General features: G+C 41.5%; 1 protein-coding gene across 1 annotated transcript in view; it reads right to left on the bottom strand.

The window, feature by feature from the left end:
• Nucleotides 1–16,505, bottom strand: part of COL4A1 (collagen type IV alpha 1 chain) — a 131,284-nt gene that overhangs the window by 30,986 nt on the left and 83,793 nt on the right. Inside the window, exons 19-32 of the mRNA XM_074815317.1 lie at nt 16,317–16,410; nt 15,620–15,655; nt 11,342–11,506; nt 9,432–9,527; nt 8,399–8,482; nt 7,578–7,648; nt 4,746–4,937; nt 3,717–3,885; nt 3,260–3,352; nt 3,057–3,161; nt 1,477–1,574; nt 1,029–1,179; nt 580–693; nt 8–175 (exon numbers count right to left, since the gene is read on the bottom strand). Coding sequence (XP_074671418.1) covers nt 8–175; nt 580–693; nt 1,029–1,179; nt 1,477–1,574; nt 3,057–3,161; nt 3,260–3,352; nt 3,717–3,885; nt 4,746–4,937; nt 7,578–7,648; nt 8,399–8,482; nt 9,432–9,527; nt 11,342–11,506; nt 15,620–15,655; nt 16,317–16,410 — 1,636 coding nt within the window. The remainder of the gene's footprint in view (nt 1–7; nt 176–579; nt 694–1,028; nt 1,180–1,476; nt 1,575–3,056; nt 3,162–3,259; nt 3,353–3,716; nt 3,886–4,745; nt 4,938–7,577; nt 7,649–8,398; nt 8,483–9,431; nt 9,528–11,341; nt 11,507–15,619; nt 15,656–16,316; nt 16,411–16,505) is intronic.

Raw genomic sequence — 16,505 nt, 5'->3', positions numbered from 1 at the left:
TGTTTACCTGACGATCCTTTCAGTCCAATGGCCCCCTGCGGACCCGGCAGGCCAGGTAACCCCACAGACCCTGGTACTCCAGGCTGGCCCTGGCTACCTTTATCCCCTTTTGGTCCCGGCATATCTAGACCTGGGATACCAGGGAAGCCCCTTTCTCCTTTAATTCCAGGAAATCCTAGGAAAAACAGAAGATACAGGATTAGTCCTTAACAGAGCACAGGGAACAGCACCCTTAACAAAAATATCTGATAACGTCCACCTCCTGTTCAGAAATTACATGGCATGAAGAATGAAGACTCAGAGCCAGACAGCAGAAATAGTCCTCATTTTCTAAATGAGGCTCTGATCCTGTATATATTACCCACTGATGACCTGAGGAGACAAAACATAATGGCAGGCCTTTTCTCAGGAGGCCTTGTCCTGCATTTGGACCAGATGGAGGGGCTGCCGATGTGCCTCCACTGTGCACCCCCACTGACCTCACACCACAAAACATTTCATGAGCATTTACCAATGCCAATATCCATTTATACCAAAAGTCCACTCCTAAGCACTGTCATGGGAGTATCTTCCTCTCACCTGGTGGTCCCTGGGGTCCCGGCTGCCCGGCGGGTCCTGGCGATCCCTGCGGGCCCAGCCCTGGCGCGCCTGGAGGACCCTGCAAGCCTTGCAGTCCTGGGAGGCCAGGGTCACCTGCAGGGAGAGAGACATAGACCGAGTGTCCTCCGATGTTATTTGAAATCTTGTTTGCTCAAGATGCTAGACAAGGTACTTTGGAAGCACTTGGCCAAGAAGACTTCATTTCAGCCTCTAATACCTCCTGCCTGGGCTTGGAGGAAGGGCTGCTCTTTGTTGCCAGTATTTGCTACCAGTGTTTCTTAGGAGAAAACAAGGGGAAAGAAAAAGGGCAATACCCTGAGATATCACTAAGATATCTCAGTGGTGAATAGACTTTTTGCTGCATCTACGGGGGATTGACTTCAAAAAAGAAACAGAAATACAGAGCTGTAATTTTCTGGTGACATTACCTCTGAATCCTTGCTGTCCAGGTATGCCCGGAAAGCCTTGCTCGCCACGTAAGCCAGGCAGTCCCGGACTTCCCTTTTCTCCAGAGATGCCAGGTGGGCCTGGGGGGCCTGGCAATCCCTTAGGTCCAGGGAGACCTACACCAGGTTCACCCTAGCCAAAGAAACACAATAGACTGGAAATCAACACATCAAAACCAAGAATTCATTCACTGACTGTTTTTAAATCACTCAGAGGCAGAGCGTTATACATGACTTCAGGGGAGAGCCATAAGCCCTTTAGCGTTAATGCCAAGCATTCATCCATCTACTCTGTTCCTTTGTGTGCATAGTGGGAAACATAAAGGACAGTTTGGCCAACTTTTTCTTTTTTTTTAAAGAGCAGGATCTTTGCACACATTCCTGTTAACACAGGCAGTCACAGATAACAGTATCAGCAGTTGACACCTACTTTTTGACCTTGTAAACCTGGTACACCTGGCAAACCATCCAGGCCAGGGGTTCCCGGATTCCCTGGCAGACCAGGCGAGCCAGGCTGACCTTGGAAACCTACAAAACAAAACAAAACTCACATCATTACTGTCTCTGCCTGTAAGTGTCCTCTGCTGTTTCTTCAAACCTCTAACTGAACTATTCACACCCTCACAGGGATATGTTTAAAAAGGTCTGCGTAGTCTTTTATGTCAGACTTCTAGGGATGACAGCACTCAAATTTCTCAACAGAGATTCAAACACTGAGCTTCATCCAGCATTTGGCTTCTGATGAGAAACAAACACCCAGAAGAAATAAATGTTGAATGTCTCCTCTTAAATAAATAGCCTTGTGGGTTCATGTCATCGAGAAACATCCTGTCTGCAAAACTGGATTCCCAAAGTCTTCTTCAGAAAAGGCAACTTAATGTGTGGGACATCACACTGAGGGATGCACAACAAAATCCATGCATGAATCAACACCTTTTGTTCAGTATTTGTTGTGTGACATGTCCTACACGTCCCACTGTCGGTTGCACACAGCCACAGCTGGCCCATGCACTCATACAACATTCTGCAAATCACTTAAAGATAGCACTCACTCAACACCAGCACACACTCAATAAATTGAGATGAAGCTCCTCTCCCAAGCAAAGATCTCAGGAGTGGGAAATCCAGCTTCTAGGCTAAGCCCCAGGAAAGTCATTGGGCAGAGCTGAATTCAAGGAAGGGTCCTTGAAAGAAATGTATTTGATATGTTATGCCTTCCTTGCTGGCATCAAAGAGCGTACAACAATCCTCTTACAAATGCAATGGGCCTCTTCTGTTTAGGTTTGTCCTATGTCAGTCTTGAAGGAACTAGAGGTGGTCACAGATAAAGATTTGCCCTTTCTCATCAAGTCTTTCTGATCTTTCCAGTTCATTGGTGTGTGGAATCATAACAAATGACATTCTAATTAAGACACACAAGTATTTTGGGGATTGAGGTGGCTCCTGAAAGCTCAGTCATCTAGTTCTAAATGAGTAGTAGCACTATGAAATACATCTCCCAAAACTCAAAAACTAGAATATGAACACTCAAACTCCCTCTAAGCTATGTGCATACCCTGACAATGGCCATGCAGGAAAGACTAAACTTATGCTGAGTAAGCTGGTATTCTAACCAAACCACTCTCAGCTGCCTGGGACACAGCAGAGCTGCTAGCTCTGGCCCAAAAATGTTATGGTTATGTCAGCATGTTTTTTTGACCAACTACACACAGTGTTTCTTCAGAAAGGACATCTCATCTCTCAGCAAACTCAGTTGCTGCAATATAAGATGTTGCACTATATCACTTTTTATTCTGGCAGTAGCTTTGACACTGTCTGTATCTGCACCACATCACTGCACAAAGCAAGTGTGTATTGAGAGTATGCTTATTGTGGTGCATGTAGACTTCTGCAAGGGAGGTTCTTCAGCTGCACCTCCCAAATCTCATGCAGCCATGGCTAGATGATAGTGCAGACCTCCATCCACACTCCAGTAACACCAGCTCTGTTAGATAGATGACTTTATCTCACCTTTGGGTCCTGGAGGTCCAGGGAACCCTATACCTGGCTGCCCAACAGCACCTTTTTCTCCTGGCAGGCCAGGTCTACCTGGAAGCCCAGGATTCCCTTTGTCACCTTTGCAAGTAAAAACAAGACAAATGTTAATACAAAGGCTAGCTTCTGGGCAACAGAGCCATTAGGATCATCAGACAAAGATTAACATGCTAATGTACCTTGGGGTCCAGGGAAACCAGGTGGTCCAGGAAGGCCATCCGCCCCAGGAGGTCCGGGGAGCGCTACAGTTCGTCCTGCTTCACCCTTTGCTCCTGTGAATGTAAAGATGTATTAGGTACAGGAACTGATGAAATTAAACAAGGGTGTTTCACCTAGACAGCAATATTAGTCCATCCATATCATTACAACTGACTTGCTATGAAGTTTTTTTTGTAGAAGATTCATAGAAAACTAGGATGAACCCAGTTTAGAATGGACCTAAACCATCCTCTGCGGCCTAACAAACTCCAAGAAAATTGCCCTCAAAGATTTGCAATTATACTGCTGAAAGGAAACTGTTTTAAATTAGAAAGTTTTTATTTCAATCTTAAATTCTGGTGATCCTCTAATTTGTAGCACTTAAAGGGCACAATTTTTATCTTTTGGTTTTTTTTTTAAAGCATACTATAGCATTACCTGGAAGGCCTGGTAAACCTGGGGTTCCAGCAAAGCCTCTGTCTCCTTTGTCACCTGGTAACCCTGCAGTGCCTATCCCAGGAGGGCCAGGAAAACCTCTTTCACCACGTACTCCAGGGAATCCAGGTTGGCCAGGGGGACCACGTTCTCCTTTCAAGCCAGCTGTACCCTAATTTTTGGAAAGTATAAGTGTACCTCTTGCCTGACTGGCAAGACAGAACACATCATCCTCTTTCGTTAAATATTATGTAACTTGGATTTAGCACAGGTATCTGCAATGCTGAAGAAAGTGGATTTTTTATCACCGAGTTCAATAGAAATAGAACTGGGTTCCACATGGAACAGCACATGAAAATCATACCCAGTGTGCAGTGTGATTAACTGGACTATGTAGGCTATGTTCCCAGTGGTGGATCTGGGAGCAGATGTGAGCTCCACATTGATATCAGCAGAACTCACTCAGTGCAAGACTTTGAAGCATTAGCTTCCACAAGAAGAGAGGTGTGCTAGAACAGAGTTGAATCTTGTCTTAAAAATCTCTACTTGGATAACTGCATTCCCTCAATCATTTCTAGATATCAGCTAAATCATCCACGCTAGTTCTCACTATCAAGCTGTGAGAAAGGGAGAAAGAACAAAATTACTGTCCATGCCCACAATTTTGTGGGAGAAGTAACCTTGCTCTATAGTCCTGAAAGTAACAAGCCATGCTGAATACATCTGAGTCAGATCACTTATCTGCATGACACCTAAAAATAAAGGGTCAAAATCTAACTCTAAATTAGTCTGTTGTTGAAGGACTGTCCTCCTCACTAATTCAAGAGAAACCAGAGCTTTCCTCTGAAGAAGAAGGGTCTACTCAAGGTAAGGACAAGATGTGGAACAGTGAACGAGGCCAATAAACATAAAGCATGTATAGGGCATAAAAGCATGTGAATTCTGATCTGAAAGACAGAATGTATAGGACAGTATGTCAACACAAGTAAACACACAGTAGGACAATATGTAAACATAAAGAAACACACATACCGATGCTCCTTTCGGACCCTGGAGACCTGGCAATCCATCTTTTCCTGGTCTTCCTTCTCTTCCAGGAGTACCTGGTTGTCCTGGGAAACCAGGATCTCCCTTTTCACCTTTCAGGATAGAATCATAAGAAAAATCTCCTGGTTCTCCTTTTGCCCCAGGGCTGCCCATAAGTCCTGGAGTGCCGGGGGGCCCCTGAAATTTCATAAATTTAGATATCACCAGTTGCCCTACAACCCTTCAACTGATACAAAAGAAAACAAATCTTCAGAAATTAAAGAGTAGACCCAAATCAAGCAAACCATTCAGTTTGAGAATATTTTCCAGGACACAGCAGTGTGAATAAGGAATTAATACAAATGTTCTTGACCATTTTGTCATTTATCATATCACAGGTATATCATTTTAGATGGTGCATATAAACTTACACCACTTACACATGAACTGCAGGCCATGAGACCAAAAAACTACTCTGAATTTTCAACAGACTACCCACTGAATTTCAGTTATGCATATTTATACAATATCAGCATCAAGGTAAATGAGGCTTTTTAAAAAGGCATTTTCAGAGTTAAAGTGTCTGCCCAGCCTTTAAATGCTGAATTCTGTAACACTGCAGAACTTATTTCCCTTATGCAAATGCATCAAAAGTATCTCTACATTTCCATGATAATTTACAATACCAGCAGAAGTAGCACTAATACAGGAAACACTTCCAGCATGCAAAGACAAATTCACCCAAACTTACAGGTTTAAATTGTTTATACAACCCCCACCATGATTTTATTTCTTTCAAAACCTTTTAAATCAATTATAATAGTCATCAAATATATAGGTTGTCTATGAAATTAAATTAGTTGTCTTATACAAAGCTCAAACATTATTTGCACAAGAGCTAAGGCTAACTGAAGGCTGAAAGCTTCTCCCTGGATAGTTTATTTATGACATTTAGCTGATGCAAATACACATTTCCCTTCATTACTAACGTTCATTGATTTTGTACAATTAACAATCAGAGTCAGTTGGTACTATCAGAATACTACACACATGCTCAGAAAGAGTTTTATAAGTTCTCCTGGGAAGAAATTATCTACCTAATAATATACCTATAGGATTTCCAAAATTTCAATTTTTCCCTACATATTTTCTAGGACTTACATGAACTTTTCTCAGTCTCTAATTTCAAGTGAATCAGAGCTACTCACTAGGGTAGTAAAGCACAAACTTCATGGGCAATGTCCGCTGCTTATGGCTGGTGTGTGCCCTCCACTTAAACCTGAACCAGAACACAGTAAAAGGTAATCTTTCCCTCAGTTTTGGTGGGTCCTGGATCACACACTGAAGCTCTGGCATGGCTCTAAACAATGGGAGCTTGCAAGGCTGGCCTCTATGTAGTTTTTCCAAGCTAAACTATATGCTGGATCACCACCTGGCTGAACTTTGTGGAGCAAAACAAGCCTAAAAGCATTCAGAACAGCAGCCAGTCCTTGTCTGATGAAAGACATGAACAGAACTTAAGAGGCAATAAAAGGAAAATAGAAAGGTGTGGCAAAACATGTGCTGAGAACAAATGCCAGATGTGAAAAAAGCTTAAATACATTAGGATGTCTTTTATTTTTCTCCACTGTTTCTTTCCTGGATCCCATTGATATTATAGTAAATTCAGTCACTGAGTAATACCATCTTATTTATCGTGGTGGAAATAGAGAATGGACTCCATCCTAGCTATCTTTCATTGGCTGAATTTAGGCATCTAGGCTTTATTTATACTCAAGGGAGAGAAATAGATTTCTTGAGTAAGGAGTTCATACAGGTGGGTTGGCTTAACTTCTGAAGGTGCCTCTCTCTCACCACTGGTGATAGAGGGAGCTTGCATAACTCCAGTGTGTGTTAAAGCTAGTGCACGTGAATGTCACTGAGATGTTGCCAAAAGTGATCAGCTGGAAGGAGAAAACAGCTTTGGGGAAAAAAAAGTCTGGGAAGACTCTGACAAACTCAGTCTACTTAGATTAGGAATGGTGTCAAAATCCACCTTATACTACAGGAACGTGTATGCTACAGTAGCTCTTGACAGCATACCCTAGTGTACGTAGGGACACTCAAGTGAACTCTGACAAGATCAAATGTAGTTGTGCTAGTACAGTGCTCAGGTGTAATTTGTGTTACATTTTAGACAAGTGCTATACTTATGGCTGTTCTGCTTCTAATATCCATCTTCACTCACCGAGAGTTTTGTTATGCTGCGTCAACATAATTTACAAATGATCATATTACCAGGATACTATCCATTTTCACAGCCTTCCTTTATTTCCTCAAAACTCTTCAACTTTCCTGCTAACTAATTATGTTTTATGGAGTACACCGCACATATTTCCCAAAACTCAAATTGCTAAAGTATATTGCATGCTAATATTAGATTGCTTACACTACACTAGATGGCACTGTCTCTCTCTCAATATATATGTACACAACAGCAAAGAGTTATTGGAACGATTCATGAAAAGGTCAGGGCAGACCTGCATCTGTTTCCTGTGAAATCCTACTTTTTACCCAACTCTACTGCTTAGCTTGCTCAGCCAGAAGGTCATGTGTCCTGCTGAGCTCATATGATGGGCAAACACAGAAATATAACCCATTTCTGACAGCTCTTGCTTCCTCTCATACCTCAACCATACTGCTTCCTAGTTTATTTTGCTAGGCATGGTTCCTTAATTTTATCATATCACTGTGCTGGTCTGTTTTTAAACAGAACTATTACACAACCACACTGATGGTCACACGGTTTTTGATCGCATGTCTCAGAGGGAACACAGCATTTGGCAAGGCATTACTTACAGGTACCCCTGGAAGGCCATCAAGTCCAGGTAAGCCTCTGTCACCCTTGAAACCTGATTGTCCTGGAAAACCTTATCAGAGAGACAAAAGTACAATTCTATTTATTACATGCTTTTACAAACAGCATTACAATTAGCATACATTGTATGTGAATTCTTTGTGATCCTTTTCAAAGTGTCTCATTCCACCCCCAGTTATATCAACATAATGCTGCTACAGTCAGTGAGGTTGTCTGGATTTATGTGCTCATGGGCTATATGTGTCTGCATTCATAGACTCAGAAGTTGATGATTCGATTTAGGAATGAATTCACCTTATCTTTAGACCTATCGTGTAACCACTGCAGTCTTGAAACTACCTAAACCATATTCATTTTTCTTAACAGCCACTAGAACAAACATTAGATATAAAGTCACTGTTTGCATGTGGCACTTCTCTCATATGGTAGCAGAAAAATAATTATATTTTTTGGTCACAGAGTTTAATGCTAGGACTGGGAATGTATGTATGGGCCACTGCCAAGCCTGGGCACATAGGGCAAATGCTTCCCACATTATTTTTCACTTTCACAATCTTGTGTGAAAATATTTGGGCCACAGTTTCCAAAGACCCTCCACTGTGGCCAATTTCTGCTTCCTTGGTAATTATTGATTGCACTGGAAATTTGGCATCAGCCCAAAAATAGGACTATTCATCTTCCTTTCATTAGTTTCACAAACAATTTGATTAGTGGGACAAAAAGTAATTAATCTTATCATATACGCTGCATTTTTAGATTTTAGACTATGCAGTTAATTCTCAGGTAGTTAATTAGTTTTTACCTGCTGGACCTGGTGGCCCTTGTGGTCCTGGAAGTCCAGGAGGTCCTACTTTATCACATAAGGCACAGGATTCACCTTTGTCACCTGAAAAAAAAAACCCAAGAAAACTAATGAATAACAGTGAAAAGATTTAAGACAACTGCAAGCAGGTGGATTCAGGCACAAGTATCAATTTAATACACTTCATGTTCAAAGAATAAAAATAAATATGTTACTTCTAATTACATGCTTCAAAGAGAATTTATCAGCAAATTGACATTCAAAATTCTTTAAAATTTTTAAAGGGATGGCATGAAAATAACTAAGGTCTTATCCTAGGGATAATATTTAACAGAACAGTTAAAAGGGACCTGCCTGAAGAGGATCAAAAAGAAGAGAAGAAATATACACTGGGTATAGAAGAAATAAAAAGATTAAAGCAGAAAAATGAGATCCTCTACAGTCACTGCAATTTTGCAGTTTTAGAAAAGCAGTGAGCAGAATGAGATTAGGAAGAATTAACCATTGTGGAAATGAGTGCAGCTCATTTCTTTATAAGTCCATTCAGTCAATGCTGCTAAAACACATGGTTGACAGTCCTATTTATAGGTGTTACAATTTTAGCTTCAATTATACTCATGGCAAGGATTCATAAACCATTTCCATTCCTAACTCATCTGCCCCTCTCTAATTCTTCATCTCAGAATTCACATCTTAAATTGCCACGAACAGTTCAATTTATAATTAATGGGGCTATACTCAACCCCTTCTTTCTTCCTGGCTCCTCTTTCATACCTGTGCTATCATTTATCACTTTCCAGCAATGTGTAGGCTAAGTGAAATGTAAGTGAAGTTTGTGTCACACAACTCAATACACAATATCCTTCTTTTACTTACCAGAGACTCAAGAAACATCTTCCATGCCCATGAACTATTTGTTTAAATAACTTTAAGTACACTTTCTCTGGATCCAGCATAACTTGCTCAGTCTCTTTATATACCCAAGCTCCAGGGTACAGAGCATTAGAAAGCAATCACTTTAAAATAGTATTACCTTTCTCTCCCATCTCTCCTGGAAATCCATCTCTTCCTGGAAGTCCAGGACTACCTGGTGCACCAGGTTCTCCCTGCTGGCATTGATCAATTCCATCTGCAATGGAAATGCAACACAGAACATGTTTGTTTGACAAGTGCAAGTTTCCGTTATAGGGCTGCATTTATGAATGTCCCAGCTGAACATATCTATGAAGAGTGATCAGTCAGGATAGCATTTTACTTTTCTATTTGATTTACTTTGAAAAATTTAACGGGGATTCTGTATTCTGATTCCACATATACTGCTTAAGACACCCCAAGAATTACAGAGAAATGACAGGCTCTGCCATAATAAGGTTACAAACAACATTCACATAAAATCTATTTTTATTGTAAGTTTTGACTAAGAAAAGTGCTGTGGGTGAAAAATTGCTGGTTTGGCCCTGAAGAGAATGGAGAATATTGACGTTCTGAAGAAATTCATTAAGCAGAGTTTTTTGTACCGTGACTTTTGTTTTCAATGGTTTAGGAAACTTTTTACGTCAAGAGCAGCTTGTTAACATATATTTAACTTCCTCACACCGATCAAGCTTCCTGAAAACAAGAAACTTCATATGTTAGGAACTGAAATAGGTAACAAATGAGAATATATAGCAGGCTTGATATGATAACACAAATTGTGCTTGTTCTGTTTGATGATACAGCACAGGTTCTGACCCAATACAATATGACATCATTTTGGCCAAAGCCAGTAGTCAAAATGTTAATGTGAAGTTTGGCAAACAACAGTTAAATTAGAACAAATTCTTTCCCATTATGCACTTGAAGAAAGCTAAAGTGTCTGGGGAAGGAGCAGAATTAAACAGTGACAGAAACATGTTGTATGAAAAACAGGAATTGCTCTTATTTTTAGGCCAAGGTAAGATTTAGCTGTTTAATTCCATATTCTACATGTTGGATTTTGTACTGCTTCATTGGCAACCACAGCAACAACTAGGCATCTTCAATTATTTTTTAACAAAATGGTTTTGGTTTAGGAATTCCATGGAGAATAATGTTCCTTTCAATACTTTTAGACTACCTAAACTACTGTAATAGGAATATTCTTCATGTTGAATGACAATTTAACTCGCAATAGCAGTATCACCTACAGCAAAAGTTTTCCTTCAACAGAAGAGTTAGAACATAAGTTGTAAGGAGCTATTAAGGATGGACCACTGTCATATGTACTTTTTTTCATTACTTCATTGCAGAGCAAAACCAAAACATTTTTCTCTCCAAAAATGCTTTATCAGAATCTAATTATACATAGCTGTATAATGTTATCATCATTACTACTAATATTATTATGTATTTGTCACATCATTACTAGCTTTTCAATTAGATCTATAAAGCATGTGTTGACCCCATTCTCCCGTAAGATAATTTTACTTTACAGTAAAAACTTTTGGCAGACTAGTATCTCAGTCTGCAGTTCTTACACCTGCTCAATCTGTTACATAGATTGGTACTGCAGACTTGTAAATTGTGATATTGAACAGCTATCTTTTATGCTAAGAAAAACATTAGTATCTGTTATTTTTTTAATTGAAAATCTACAAATCTCTAGGTTGGGACATTAGAACACAGAGAAAACCAATATGTATTAAGCTCAATTATTTGGTTACATTGTAACAGTCCACAAAGAAATTCTGAAGAAATTTCAAAAACATTTAGCAAAGAATCATTGTCCAAGTAAGGAAACAAGTGGCTTGCTGCATCACAGAATAGCTTTTACTTGGTCCATTAACAACTCAGGTATGTTTTTTGCACGATATAGATGCATTCTGATTATAGCTTTTATAATCTTGTCTCTTTTTTCTTTTTTATGTGCATGCACCATGAATTATTGAGTCTTCATTGTGAAAAGCAATCAAGTGCTTTACCTACCTGTTTTGCCTGGAGGACCTGGTGGGCCAGGCAACCCCGGGGGACCTGGGAAACCATCTCTTCCAGGGGGTCCGGGTAAAGGGAATCCTGGAGAACCCTTTTCACCTTTTTCACCTCTTTCTCCAGGGACACCAGGTGATCCTACCCTGTCTGGAAGTGGCCGACCTTTGGAGAGAGTAAAACATACATGAAAAAACTGACAAGTGAAAAGACAGTAACACCATCAACACATTAGCTTCCATTAGGTTTCGGAGAGAAATGGGTAAATGTTAGCACAAAATAAAAAAGGGACTGTATTTTTACTGTTGGTGATTTATACAAAATTGACATTATATACTCACTACAACTCAGAGTAACTCACTTTGGTTAGGTCCCTAGACAAACACACTTATTCTGCACTAAGTGCCTTTCTGAGATTTAACTGAAACAACTTTTGCTGTGTAGTAAATAGTGGTGACACAGGAGTTAATTTAGCTTAGAAACTATTATACACTTCCTTTACCTCATAATAAACCAACTCTAAAACACACCTAGAAAAGGACAGCATGTCTAAGATCTTCAGTAAATAAGTATTAGCCAATGCTAGTAGATTTCAGAAATGCTAAAACCAAAACTGTTTGTAGGATTAATAAGCAAACAGCAGCCAAAAAAGAGAAGCAGTTAAACAGCTAGAAAAAAAAACTACTGAAGTTCTCCTTTTAGCTATTTGCACAGTCACACAGGTCTTCATACTTTTAATGAGTTATTTCAGTTCACAACTAATCACTAGACTTGCTCACTAAACCATTCTGAGCTTTCTGCAGCATTGCAAGAAGATATGACAGTCATACAAATCTCAATTTCTGTAGGGTAATGACAGACTAAGAGCTACCATTCTTCTTGTCTTGTCACACAGAATTCTTCAGGGACTATTACAGCCTGCAGTATACAGTATCTCCTCCCTAAACTGAAAAATTTCCTGGAAACTATCTGACCCTAGCTCACATTAATTTCATATTTAGCTCACTGTCAAGACAGAAAATGTGAGCAAAGGAGGTAATACTAGTATCACTGCAGGATGTGCTAGAGTTAGGTTTCAATAAGTGACTTGCTTAATTTTTAAACAGCAAATGATTCTATGAAATTCTGTAAAATTCTGTGAAATATCGTGGTTTAGTTCAAACACATGTACATATATACATAATAGCAGTGTTGTCATGGTTGTGAAGATGTTAAGACCAAGAAAAAGGCAACACTTGCAGGCAAAAGAAATCTCTTATGAGATCAAGTGACACAGTCAAAAAAAAGCAGACAGCCTTCAGGAATAATTTTGATCTAATAAATATTATTTCTCCCTGCAAACCTTATTATATTCAAGCAAACACATATCACAGAATCACAGAATCATCCAGGTTGGAAAGGACCTTGAAGATCATCTAGTCCAACCATTAACCTAGCACTGACAGTCCCCAACTACACGATATCCCTAAGCACTATGTTGACCTGACTCTTAAACACCTCCAGGGATGGGGACTCCACCACCTCCCTGGGCAGCCCATTCCAACGCCTAACAACCCGTTCTGTAAAGAAATACTTCCTTAATATCCAGTCTAAACCTTCCCTGGTGCAATTTGAGGCCATTGCCTCTTGTCCTATCACTTATTACTTGGTTAAAGAGACTCATCCCCAGCTCTCTGCAACCTCCTTTCAGGTAGTTGTAGAGGGTGATGAGGTCTCCCTCAGTCTCCTCTTCTCCAGACTAAACAACCCCAGTTCCCTCAGCTGCTCCTCGTACGACCTGTGCTCCAGACCCTTCACCAGCTTCGTTGCCCTTCTCTGGACACGCTCAAGTAATTCAATGTCCTTTTTGTAGTGAGGGGCCCAAAACTGAACACAGTCATCAAGGTGCGGCCTCACCAGTGCCGAGTACAGGGGTAAGATCACTTCCCTGTCCCTGCTGGCCACGCTATTTCTGATACAAGCCAGGATGCCATTGGCCTTCTTGGCCACCTGGGCACACTGCTGGCTCATGTTCAGCCGGCTGTCAATCAACACCCCCAGGTCCCTCTCTGACTGGCAGCTCTCCAGCCACTCCTCCCCAAGCCTGTAGCGCTGCTGGGGATTGTTGTGGCCAAAGTGCAGCACCCGGCATTTGGCCTTATTGAAATTCATACAGTTGGCGTTAGCCCATCGCTCCAGCCTGTCCAGGTCTCTCTGCAGAGCCTCCCTACCCTCGAGCAGATCAACACTCCCACCCAACTTGGTGTCATCTGCAAACTTACTGAGGGTGCACTCGATCCCCTCGTCTAGATCATCAATAAAGACATTAAACAGGAGTGGCCCCAAAATCGAGCCCTGGGGGACACCACTCGTAACCGGCCGCTAACCGGATTTAACTCTGTTCACCACAACTCTCTGGGCCTGGCCATCCAGCCAGTTTTTTACCCAGCAAAGCGTGTGCCCATCCAAGCCTCAAGCAGCCAGTTTTGCCAGGAGAATGCTGTGGGAAACGGTGTCAAAGGCCTTACTGAAGTCAAGGTAAACTACATCCACAGCCTTTCCCTCATCCAATAAGCAGTTCGCCCTGTCGTAGAAGGAGATCAGGTTTGTCAAGCAGGACCTGCCTTTCATAAACCCATGCTGACTGGGCCTGATCATCTGGTTGTCCCGCATGTGTTGTGTGATGGTACTCAGGATGAGCTGCTCCATCAGCTTCCCAGGCACCGGTGTCACGCTGACAGGCCTGTAATTTCCCGGATCATCCTTCCAACCCTTCTTACAGATGGGCATCACATTGGCCAGTCTCCAATCTGTTGGGACCTCCCCGGTCAGCCAGGACTGCTGGTAAATGATGGAAAGCAGTTTGGCGAGCACCCCAGACAGGTCCTTCAGCACCCTCGGGTGTATCCCAACTTGTCCCATAGACTTGTGTGTGTCTATGTGATGCAGTAGGTCACTGACTGTCTCCTCCTGGATTGCGGAGGGGTCGTTCTCCCAGTCTCTGTCTTCTGGCTGAGGAGGCTGGATTCCCTCAGTACAGTCTTGTTATTAAAGACTGAGGCAAAGAATGCATTAAGGACCTGATTTCTGCGCTGCATAGCCTCACAGGCTCTTTGTAATCACTTTGAGTGGCTAGCCCCTTCTTCCAAAGGATGTAAACTCTCCTTTTCTCCCTGAGTTCCAGCCAAAGCTCCCTGTTCAGCCAGGGTGGTCTTCTCTGTCGCTGGCTTCTCTTACAGCACCTGGGGACTGCCTGCTCCTGAGCCATTAAGACTTCCTTCTTAAAGAGCGCCCAGCCTTCATGGACCCCTCTACCCTTCAGGATCATCTCCCAAGGGATCCTTTCAAGCAGGTGCCTAAACAAGACAAAGTCCGCCCTTTGGAAGTCCAGGATGGCAGTTCTGCTTAGCCCTCTCCTGGCCTCTCTAAGAATAGAGAACTCTATTATTTCATGATTGCTGTGCCCTAGTCGTCCTCCAACCACCACATCATCCGCCAGTCCTTCTCTGTTCACAAAGAGGAGGTCCAGCAGAGCACCTTCTCTGGTTGGTTCTCTCATCAGCTGCGTCAGGAAGTTATCTCCCACACATTCCAGGAATCTCTGGGACTGGTCCCGCTCTGCTGTGTTGTATTTCCAGCAGATGTCTGGGAAGTTAAAGTCTCCCACAAGAACAAGGTCAAGTGATCGTGAGATTTCTCCTAAACGCCTATAGAATATTTCATCCACCTCTCTGTCCTGGGTGGGTGGCCTATAGTAGTCTCCTACTACAACATCTGCCCTGTTGGCCTTCCCCCTGATTCTAACACAAAGACACTCTACCCTGTCTTCACTACACTTATACTCAAAGCAATCATAACAGTCCTAACATACAGCGCCACCCCACCACCTCTCCTTCCTAATATAGAGCTGAAGTAAGAGCAAAATAAATTATCTACATGTGAGTATACGTACATAGGTACACATGCACATACATACCCACACACATTTCACAACTCTTCTTGCCCAGTGGAGCCATACTCTCTGAGCTATCCCTGGTGACCTGTGCACACTACTTCAGTTTAAGCATAAAGTTATCAGGGCTGTACACAAAGAGCAAGGCTGGATCACATCAGAGACACAAGAAAAGCAATCTCCAGGAAGGGTCTAGGGAGGTATTAGACCCTCAGAGAGGCCACTGCCTGGGTGTTCTGTAAGTCAGGCAGTAACAGGCAACAGCTAAGGAGAACATCTCTAAGGACTCTTCACCCAAGAAGAACACAGGAAAAATGTGAACAAAATTAATGGCAATAAATTCATACCTGGAGGTCCTGGGATTCCTTGTATGCCAGGGAAACCTTCAGAAAGAGAGGTTTTCAATTAGGCAATGAAGTCAGCAATTCCAACGTCAGTGAACTTTTAGCACGTACTATTTAAGTACACATTACAAGCTAGTATGCCCTGAATCAAAGGTTAAGTTAAATAATCTATAGATATCTGCAAACAATACATTTAAGGAAAAGACCCTGTCATGTGCCATCTTCTCCACTGATCTTTCTTCAATAGGGTAAGGTCTGTAATAGGGAAAATGGGAAAGGGAATTCTGGATTTTCCCTGTTTGCTGAAGAATTTTGTAAATTATGCAAGTCAATTGTAAGATTAAGATTTAGCTACTGACTTTTTTAAAGGGTCTCAAGATTCTCTGCATTATTATCCTCTTTACACTTGTGTTGATTTCCATCTTTCTTAAATAATCTCACTGGATTATTTAACTGCCATAAAGCCAGATCCCAGTTTATCCTTTTCCAATCTATAACTGAAAGGCAGTCTTATTTATGATGAGAAGAAGTGTCATACAAACTACAACAAAATGTAATAACCCAAAAGCAATTAAATAAATAACTGGAACATTTCATTGTCATATAAAGCTCCTGAGCTCACAGATAGTGCAATTTTAATTTCCTTTAATGAGAAAACTAAAAGCATGACTCAATCAAAAAGACAAGACAAAATACATACCTTTTTCACCTTTTTGACCTTTTGCTCCTGGCAAACCTGAAACTCCAGGCTCTCCTTTTTCACCAAATCTATCTATTGGTCCAGGATCTATAAACTGGATCACAGGACAAAGACTAGGACACTAGAAACATACAACTGTGCCCTCATTTGTATCTCCCCCATCTTGACCTGATTGAACAGAGGCCATTT

Source organism: Strix aluco, chromosome 2 (genome assembly GCF_031877795.1).
Source record: "Strix aluco isolate bStrAlu1 chromosome 2, bStrAlu1.hap1, whole genome shotgun sequence".
Classification (NCBI taxonomy): domain Eukaryota; kingdom Metazoa; phylum Chordata; class Aves; order Strigiformes; family Strigidae; genus Strix; species Strix aluco.
The sequence above is the reverse complement of the archived record's forward strand: the minus strand, read 5'-3'. Positions and strand labels throughout refer to the sequence as shown.